Genomic DNA, 10,292 nt, shown 5'->3' on the forward strand with positions numbered 1-10,292 from the left:
GCGTGGTTTGGCTTTTTGGTGGAATGTGGGGGAGAGAAACACACAGAGGGGATATGATACCTTCATAATTGAGTGTGTCCTTGGGGGCACCTGGGCAAATGGTTGGAGCCAGCTTTGCTCAGCATAGAATATCGGTAGGGCTGCCGTCCTTCATTGTTTCTGGGTTGATGTTCCAGGAGAACAGCAGATTAAGTCCAGGTTTTTGAAACCTGCTAGATGGGCTTCCATTCCCTTTGTGAAATAAGAACATATTCCAGAAATGTTTTCTAGGCTGGAGGGCAGAGGCCAAGTGACTTGCTGTGTCTGGAGGGGGTGGGGGAAGGTGATTTTCATCTGGATTTTTGTGTGTGAAGAATGGGGAGGGCAGAGGTGAAGCCATCCTTTTCTCCTCTCTCGCCAGTGACCCAGTCTTGAGCTATGGGCTAGAAAAGGAAAAATAGTTTCATAGCCATGCATTTGGTAGTTATAAATGGCTTGGTTAGAGCAGGCAGGGGTTAGATTAACTGAAGGTTTCCTGTCCTCAGGCCCATCTTGCCCGGGCGTGGAACTCTTGTTGAGTCCCTTCCTACTTGGCCCAGCCCAGAGGTCTGCCAGGCAGCCGCCCCAGGTCCTCTCCTGCTTAGCACCTCTTCCTGGCCTGCCCACCACTCACCCACGCTGGGGCTGCAGGAGAAAGCTGGCCCTCAGTGACTGGGTTTGACTCAGCTCTGCGACTCATCAGCTGTGTCATAATGAGCGAGTCACTGCTCTGTGCTTTTTCTTTCTCGTTAATAAAACAATACTACCTAATAGGGTGGTTGGGAGGATTAAATGAAGATCTGGATGTCTGAGATAACTTAAATGTTCAAAAAACGATAGCGGCTAATTCTTGGCACCACCACGGTCCCTTCCTCCCAGGGGACCCATATCTGTCTCATAAATGTGCCACTTGCCCTAACTTCAGCCCCCATGAGCACAAGGTGCCCTAGCCTTTTGCTACTGTACCTTACAAGTCCCTCTAACTCCCAGAAGGCTGCTTCCACATAACCTTGTAAACCAGTCTGTCCCTCTGCTTTCATCATTCTGGGGGTCGTATTCCCTGGGCACACGTGCTAAGTACTATTCTGGGTGCCTTAAATCACTGTCATTTCATTATGTCATGGTTTTATGGGCCATGAGGTAGGCACTGTTTCCTTCATTGTATAGATGAGGACACAGGCCCAGGAGACTGAGTGATTTGCTGGAAGTCACCACCTTTTAAGTGGACGAGCTGGGATTTGAACCCAGGCAGCCTGGTTCTGGGATCTCCTGTTCCTCAACCAGAACTTCCAGTATACTGTGCCACCCGTGTGAGACTTTCTTGACACCATTTTCTCCCATGTTGGATTTATTAAGATTTCTTAAGAGCATCCCACAGACCTTGACCCACTAAGTACTTAACACAGTAGCATCACTGTTGTCAAACTTCTCTTGAATGCCAGCCTCATGTGCAAGGTCCTGGGGGATCTGGGTTTGAGACATCCTGGAAGAATTCACAAGCAGATTTGGGGCCAAGGCCTTCCTGTAAGGTAGTAGGAATTGCATAAGAGAGGCATGGATAACAAACCTCAGGTTGTCTGTAAGATGAGGACGTAGGGCCACGGTGGTGCGGTGTCTGGCACGATGACCGGAAAGGCCCTCGGGAATGAAGGCCCTCGGGAATGAAGTTAGGATGGCGTCTGCAGACAAGGAGGGAGGGTCTACAGGACCTGGGAAGCCAGGTAGAGAGAGGGAAAGAGACACGATACCTGTTAAGGGCAGGTACTCTGCTGGCACATTTTATAAGACGTGACTTTGCACTTTATAATGGGGAGAGGTAGGAATTATTGGTGGTAGAGCGGGATCTGAACTCGGCTCTGAAGCTGATCCTCTTGCCTCCTGCCTGAACCTACCGCACAGCTCGTGAACGGCCTCTGCTACTGATTCAGCCATTTGCAAAGACCATCCAGAGCCTGGACCTGAGCTGGGGCAAGTGTGTCTGTGTTGAGGCAATGACCATTTCCAAGGGCTTGCAGCTTGCGATAGCCCATTCCTAGTACTTGGCCCACGAATGACTGTGGCTGGGATAGCCCTAGCCGTCCGGAGTGGCTAGGCACAGAACCGGGGGTGTGGGAGCCGGCAGAATTGAGGCAACTCTCATCTGAAGGAGCTGGGGCCTAGGTTTCCCTGGTAACATTCTGCCAGTCGTGCCCAGAAGGTCCTGAACAATAGGGAAGTGGCAAGCAGAAGCTGGTTGTTGGAGTGGGGGATGGGGCTTGATTGGGAGTTTCATATGGGAAGTTACAGGGACAACAGCCTAGGGCCTCAGGCTGGAGAGGAGAGAGCAGGGCTGAAGCTAAGGATTCGGCTGTTGGAACTAAGGGGGGTGGATGGAGCCCGGGAGACACTGGCCCTTGAGAAGCAGCACTCACACCAGCGAATGTACCCAGTGCCTACAAGGTGCTAGGCTCCAAGTACCTTACGAAGACAACTCATCACATCTACGTGGGAGGAAGAAAAGTAAATAATAGGAGCGCACGTAGGAGTAGAACCAAGGGAGGCCGAAGGTGGGCCGTAAGGGCTGGCTGGTGTGCGAGTGTGTCTACACAGGCGCATGGGCGTTTGCACACGCACGCAGAGCTTATCTACATTATCTCTGCGTACATCCTCTGTGGTTAGGTCCAGGGTATATGGAATCGGAACGTGCTCAGTGACTTTCACTATCTTTTTTGCACCTGAAGTCCCTCAATTTCCCCCCTTGGCACCATCAAGCCTGTGTTTTGAATATCTGCGCTGTGGGTTCTTCACCTCCTTAACCCCGCTGAAGCAAAGTACGATGCCTGGTGCATCTGGAGAAAGGCGAGATGACTCCAGTCCGGGGAAGGTTTTTGGGAAAACCTAGGAAATCAATTTTTAACCAAGTTAGGTTGTGGAATCTAATTTAGTAAAAAAGAAACAGGCAAAAGGCAGGCCAAAGGTAACAAGATGATAACAAGCTTGTGATTTTTTTTTAACCCACCCAAATCAATAAATCAAACAAACTGCCTGCGCAGGCCATCAGGTGGGGGTTGTGAATTTTACCTCCTTATGAGTCAGTTACTTGATAAGGGGGAGCAATTAATAAACTCCTCGATAGCAGATTTAGCTTCGATTCTGTTCTGGCGTAAGTCGCAGAGAAGGATTCCTTCACGTAAGCACGACAGAAGCCTGCGCAGGGATCCCGGGCACGAAGGGTTATACACAGTGGTTCCAACGGCCAACGGTCAGGTCCCCAGCCCACCGTGGCAGGACAGTTTGTGACATAAGGCGCTGTCAGGTGGGACAGCCACCCCTATGACCCCTCCTGAACCCTGCCGTTCAAACGTGTCCAGACTGGGCACCCTGTCCTTCTTGCCTCCCCAGGCGGGCTTGTCCCCTTGGAGCGTCTTCCCTTCAGTTTCCCCTTCAGCACGTCCTCCGTGGCAGTCAGGCAAACACAGTTCTCTCCTGGTTGAGCAGATCCTTCCCCGGTTTTTCCCTTTTGAATGCTGTCCTTTCTTTTCCATCTCCTTTGAACTTCTAGGAACCACAACTCCTCACCCCAAGCACCCCACTTCCCTGGCTCTACAAGTCTGTTGAAATCGCCCCATTTGTTTGCTCTGCAAATATTACTAAATGCCAATACCCAGGCAGCGTTACTAAATGCAGCTACGTTTTGGGCAGTGGCCTCGGCATTTTTACTAGCAGTAGCCCGGTGAATCCTCACAACCCTGTGAGGCAGGGACTTGATTACTATCGGCATTCACAGATGAGGAACTCGAGGTTAGGTTAGGTGACATGACCTGCCCAAGTCACAGGAAGGAGCTTTGAAGGAAAGAGCCAGAACTGGCCACATAGGCCGTTTGGCTCCAGAACTGACATCTTCGATGCCACAAGGTACTGCATGGAGGCCCATGGTTTTGGTTTTTGTTTTCTTTTCAAAGTGTGTCTTGTCTTTTCCTCTCTCTTCCCACCAAGGCCCTTATCACCTAGTGCCTGGATGTTATAACAGCCATTCAACTGCTCTGGCTGACCATAAATGTTCTCCCCAACCTCAGACCATCCCTCATGCTGAGTGGCCTGATAATCTGCCCAACACATCCTCCTCATCTTGTCCTCTGCCATCAAAGACTATTTGATCTTTTGGGGAAAAGAAGACATTCACATATGAGCTCCTGAGATAACCCTATAATCACAGTAAATAAAATGAAGGGTAAGAACACAAGGAACTCCAAGACACTCCCTGTGAAGAAATTGCATGATTTCCTCAGTACAAACTAGGAACACGAGTGGACGGGGTGGGCACGCAGAACTTCGGCTGAGCGTTGAATTTGAATTAGAAGGGGATGGTTTTTCTGATGGGGGCATTAAGAGCTGTGGTCCCAGGCTGTCCTCAGCACAAACCCTCCCCTTTGTAATATTCCCTGCTGCTCCTACTCTATCAGTCCCAATCCTGATCTGCTCTCAAGGTTTGGGATAAAGGGGATTGCCACCCTTTGAGATTAAACCTCTTCTCGACTGAATATTCCCTTCCTCTATACTTGCCTTAACACCTGTACAGCAGAAGCGTATGCTCAAACAACTAATCTTCAGAGGAAACAGGTTTGTGCTTTTTTTTTTTTTTTAAAGATTTTATTTATTTATTTGAGAAAGAGAGAGAGCACAAGCAGGGGGAGTGGCAGGCAGAGGGAGAAGCAGACTCCCCGCTGAGCAGGGAGCCCAATGCGGGGCTCAATCCCAGACCCTGGGATCATGACCTGAGGGGAAGGCAGACCGAGCCACCCAGGTGCCCAGGTTGATGCTTTTTAAGAAACAGATTGAAGAAGCCTTTAAAAGGATTTTTCACAGAAAATAAAGTAGTGGCCTTTCTGCAATAGCTTCCAGATTTGATGTTTTATTATTTGAGTGTTTACTGTTGCTTCTCCTACGTGACCTAATTGACTACTCACACGACTTTTCAAGGCAGGCTCTGTTCTTACCCCATTTTGCAGATGAGTCATTGAGATCATTGAGATTAAGGACCCTGCCCCCAATCCCACCGCCGCCTGTGTGGAGGCAGTGGAAGCCTGCCTGCAGAGCCCGCGCTCTTATCTCTCATGCCTTCTGGGAAACTGTGAAGGGCAGGTCACTTGGTCTCCTTTCAGTTACGGACAGACCAGGAAGATGCGCTCCATGGGAAAGGTTTTGCTCCTTTGCCTGAACCAGCCTGCACGGTGTTCCAACGAGTGCACCTCTGAGTGGAAACCTCTCTGGGCTTCCATCACTAAACGAGGCAATAGCATGGGACCGCCTAAGGCTCAGCTCTCCCTGCGCTGACATTCTGTGATTACTGAGCATTGGTGGAAGAGGGGGGAGCTAATTGAGTGAGTTAGTAATTTGGTTGCCAGGGTAACTCTTTCCTGATTGGAAGGAAGGGATCACAGGGTTCAACACAGACTTTGCTGGATAGGAAAGTGGTGTCTGATCTTCGTTCCATGTCTCTGCTTATGAGCTGAAAAAGGAAGGGTGAAAATTGAATCCAAATATTGTAGCATTTGCGCCTAATTTAGAATGAAATCTTGGGGCGGCAGACTCTGCAGTCCTCCGTGAGGTGTGCCATTGTTTTCCTCACAGCACTTGTCGTTTGCCGCTTTCTGTGTTTTAATTTATTTTGGATTTTTTTCATTGACTTTATAGCTTGGTCTTTTATCTCATCCAGGCCATTTTCTGTGGCCAGCTAGCTGTCTTCATAGGATGCTGAACATTTTGTAAGAAAAGGGTTGTGGTGTACCTGGTGGAATCTGGGGTAGGGTTTTCCGGGTTCCAGGGACAGGGCTGGCATGTTCGACGACCGCAGGCAGGGGTGTCATTCATGTGTGGAGTTGTGCGGTGAACAATATTGGACTATGCGTAATGGTGTTAGGCTACTGGAAAGAGGCCTGAGCTGGGAGCCCAGAGACCTGGGTTCTAGACTCTGATAGGCCTTTGACTTCATAAGTGACTTCAGTAGGTCACTCTGCCCTGTCCCCTTCCGGGACTATTTTTCCATCTATAAAATGGTCTAATAACTTAAAACCATTTGTGTAAACCTTGACTTATTCTGGAAAAGGATTTTGGGGTGACTACTAAGAGCTGCAGGATTTTTAAAAAGAGGGACAGTTAGGGTTATAGTATATTTAAAGTGCCTGATAGTAGGCATTCGTTTTCTCCAGTCTTCCTTCTTTAAGGAGGGAGTAGTACTGCACGAGCCCCATGGTTGAGTCTAGCCTTAATCAATCCTTACAAGAAGTCAGCTCAGTTTGTGCAGTGGCATGGATCATGGCCAGTTTAGCCCTGGATTGCTCCTAACCCTTTGACCTCCAGGAAATCCCATCCCCACTAAAGTAGTGGGGCTGAGGAGCTCAGGGCTGCTCCAATGCCAGGGGAAGCCAGCACTCGACCACTTTCCTCCTGCTCAGTGCCCAGGGGTGGCAGCCACCTGCCCGGCTGGAGCCCCCCCCCACGTTTGTGTTAGAGCCCCCGTAATCACGCCTCCATTGCTGAGTGGCACTGGACAAGACTCCCACAACACTTCCTGGACAGGTTGTGGGAAATAGCGGGCTTGGTGTGCCCTGGAGGTACCTCTCACAGACCATCAGGGGCTGTGTGTGCATTTGAGAGAATGGGGTGGTTATAGATGCCAGGCATTGAGTCCCAAAGGGTGTTAGAAAATCAGGATGGTGTCATACAGCAGTCAATCCAGAAAGCATTGTTTCTTTCATGAGAAACTGAGGACCCAGTCGTTTGGCTACTAAGGGGGCAGTCCTGGGAAGGAAGGAATAGGGACTAGAGACTGTCATCTCCAGTACATGCCAGTCACCATGAACATTTTCCTCATCTCACTTCTCATCTGTTGTACGGATGAGGAAACCAAAGCCCACAGAGGTTGAGCACCTTGACCAAGGACCCCATTTAATAAGTGGCCTTGAACCTGGGATCATCTGTTGCCTACTGTGGCTCCTTCAGAATAGACTGAAATAAATCAGAAAGGGAGGGACAGAGAATGGCTGTTAGGTCACCATTTAGGGAGAGCATGGCAGCAAACATTCCAAGGGCAAAGAGAGGAGTCCTTTCAGACGCTGCCAGCCAGCTTTCCCACTGTGGGTTTGTATCCTGATCAGCCCCTAACCAAGAGCTGCCCCAGCCTTAAGGACTGCCTTGTGAAACAAGTCCACCTAACGACCACAGTAGAAAGAAAGAAAAAAAACTGATGAGCCTCCCAGTCTGCAGTGATGGGCTGATCTGATGTCCTCTGCTAATACAGTCAGAGGCAGCTTCATAAAAAAGCTCTATCACGGACTAGGAATCCAAAAGGCTCTAAGGTTTTAGTGAATGGGATTGGTCCAAAACCTGACCTCACTTTCATTTAATTTCATGCCAGCACCAATACACACCCAGCCACGCAGACCCTGCTTAACTAGTGAGCTGCTCAGACACAAAGACGCTCTAATTACCATCCACAAGCCAGGCTGACAAGGATGTCAAGTGTTTTTAGGTTTATGGATTAGAGAAACGTGTTCTGCGCATCTTTCCTACCGAAGGCAAGAATAAGATAAAACCAACCAACCAACCAAACAAACAAAAACCCAACAAAAATCCCAGTGCATTTATTAAAAACAAGTATTTCAGTTAAGTTAAAATCCTATAATCAGGATAGTCACAATTCCAGACACTCCGGTGCGAAGTGTAGATATGTCAATAGCCACATCCGGATGATGAACAGCCATTGAATCTTTTACAACTAAAACACCAACAAAACGGTTTTCGATCCCTCAGAGTAAGTGAACGGTATGCTAAAAACACTTCACCACGCTTCACAATGGCAAAGCCTGCAGCTTCTCCGTTTGGAGGGTCACATTTTCTACTCGGTTTCCTTCACTTACAAAGGCGAGCTGGCATGGCTGGGGGAGGGGCAGAAGGAGGAAATCAACTCCGTCTATCCAGGGAATTGCAGCTGTTATTGCAAATGGCCCCGGAGAGTCCATTATAAGCTGCTGTGCGAGGCTGTGTCCCCGGAGTGCCCGTCACGTGGCACCTCCCCAGCCCCCAGCCCGGGCCCCAAGGAGCGCCAGCGCCACCCGCTTGGAGTAGGACAGAAGAGTCGAGGGGGAGTGCCGGGACCCGAGGCTAAGACTCTGGGCAGTTTCTATGTAAGCCCAGGGCGCGGTCGCCCGCGGAAGGCACCGGCGCCCGGCACGTCTCCGCCTCCCCACACCGCGGTGGCCGCGGTGCGCGTGTCCTTAGGAGACTCCGGTACTTGCAAAACACCGAGCACTTCTCCCGAGTACAGGCGGAACCCGGCAACCCTTCTGCTCTACTAGAGCCCCGTAACTCCGCGGGCGCTGAGGAAACAGTGACCTTGAACCCGAGGAGGAGGGGGCCGGCTGTGAACGTATTTTAGAGAGGAAGGAGGGTTCGCTCCGCGTCTCACCTTACCCTTTCCGCAGCACCGTCCGCCCCCGCCTCCCATCCCCATCGCGCGCAGGACCTTCCCCCGCCACTCTGAGACCCGCAGCCAGTTGCAAAGCGGAGGCAGAGCAAACGTTACTTCTATTCAACTCCCCAAAGGTCCTTTCCTGGTACCGCGTGTTTTGTATTAAGAACCTCACCCACAAGACACGAGATGGGTTTTTTAAAGAGTCGTAAATTTTCAAGTCTGGCAGTTGGAGGTTCTCCCTGAAATGATGGTCTACTCATGTTCCCCTCCCCCAAAGTGGATCAGGAACCAGCCCTGAAAAGGTAAAGCAAGTAACTGGGATCATCCTCGTTCTTTGGGCGCTCGGCGATCCTGAGACGCGTGGAGTGTGGCCACATGGTCGCCGGGCTGGAGGACCCCGAGAGGCTGCGTGGAACCGCACGCTACAGCGCTGGGGCTGGGCACGCCAAATAAGGAGTACTAATGAATGTGAGCTTGGGGTGCATTCTGTAATCCGCCTCAAATAGGGCCAAGTTCTTCTGTTTTTCAAACCCATCGGGGCCCTCCATTAGTTCCCCGCGAAAATATTCGCGGTTTTTCCATTCCTCGTGTGCATTAGCTTATTTTCCCGCTTCCAAAAACGCGAGTTCACCAGTCTGAGGAGGGATGCAGCCCTCAGGGGAATCCCTTGCCCTCCAGGCAGAGGCTGGCCCTGTGGCCACTGCCGGGGTGTTAGCTGCCAGGGACCAGAACGCCGTCGCCAGTTCGGAGCTGCGCCCTCCTCCCGGACGCTGCTGGGTCGCTGCAGGCCGCGCGAGGGCTGCGGGGCGAAGGGGGCTCATGCACTGGGGCCGACAGAGGCCCGGTGAGCGGGCGTTGGGGAAGCTTTGCGTGTAACTGCAGCCGTCTCGAATGAAGCCTCCGCACGGCCTCCTTGATGAGGTTCCCCGAGAGCACCAGCTGCTGCAGGAGCCGGTGCGGGTCGTCGTCGCCGGTGCGGGATTCGGGCTGGGGCCCGCGGCGCTGTTGCAGGCGGCGGGAGGCGGCGGCGCCCCGCAGCCAACCTCGCCGGCACGGGCCCGACAGTGGCTGCGGGGCGCCCAGTTTGTCCGCTCCCGAAGGCCCGTCAAGGCCGGGCTGAGGGGCCAGTGGAGACAGCGCGCTGGGGCCTGCGGCGAGCTCGGCCACGAAGTAGGGCGCAGCCCGGCCCCGCACGCGGCCGCGGTCCCCGAGGGCGCAGCGCAGGGCTCCCGGGGGCGCCGGGCCCACCGCCTCGGCCGGCGCCGGCGGCAGAAGCAACGGCAGCGCGGGGGGCCGGGCCTTGTCCGCCCGCACGGCCGCCGGGGGTCGCGGGGGCTGCAGTAGCGGCCCCGGGGGCACGCACGGGGAGGCCGGGCTGTCCTGCGCCGCGTCCAGCTGCAGCGTCTCGCCGATCTGGGCCACCAGCAGGTCCACCTCGCCCGAGCTGCCCAGCGTCACCGACTGCTCCAGCAGGAGGAAGCTGTCCTCCTCCTCCTCCTCCGCCTCCCCCTCCGCTTCCTCGCCGGCTTCCTCTTCCTCCTCCCTCCGGCACGGCATGGCCCCCTGCCCGGGCACCCGGAGCTCTGCGGCCGGCGCTGGCGGCTCGGCGGCCGGCGGGGCTCGGTGGGGCGCGGCGGAGCTGGGCGCGGGGCTGAGGCCGAAGCGGGGGCGGGGGCCCGGGCGGGGGGCCGGGGCCGGGGCGGACGCGGAAGCGGGAGCCCGCCAGGCACTCGCGCCGCGCGCCTGCAGCCGCGGGAGCCGGAATCCTACCGGCTCGGGTTGATTTGTAAACAATGGGTGACGTCGCCGCCGGGCCCTACCA

General features: G+C 53.3%; 1 protein-coding gene across 1 annotated transcript; it reads right to left on the reverse strand.

Moving 5' to 3' along the window:
- Window positions 1–7,624: 7,624 nt before the first annotated feature.
- FRAT1 (FRAT regulator of WNT signaling pathway 1) lies at window positions 7,625–10,057 on the reverse strand. Its single transcript, XM_040624212.1, has one exon. The coding sequence runs from the start codon at window positions 10,025–10,027 to the stop codon at window positions 9,182–9,184; it is 846 nt and encodes a 281-aa protein (XP_040480146.1). The 5' UTR covers window positions 10,028–10,057; the 3' UTR covers window positions 7,625–9,181.
- Between the last annotated feature and the right edge of the window lie 235 nt (window positions 10,058–10,292).

This window comes from Ursus maritimus, unplaced genomic scaffold (assembly GCF_017311325.1).
Source record: "Ursus maritimus isolate PB19 unplaced genomic scaffold, ASM1731132v1 scaffold_7, whole genome shotgun sequence".
In the NCBI taxonomy this organism is placed as follows: Eukaryota; Metazoa; Chordata; class Mammalia; order Carnivora; family Ursidae; genus Ursus; species Ursus maritimus.

Coding starts and splice junctions, on each gene's coding strand:
- FRAT1 (XM_040624212.1), bottom strand. CDS start 10,027: ATGCCGTGCCGGAGGGAGGAGGAAGAGGAAGCCGGCGAGGAAGCGGAG.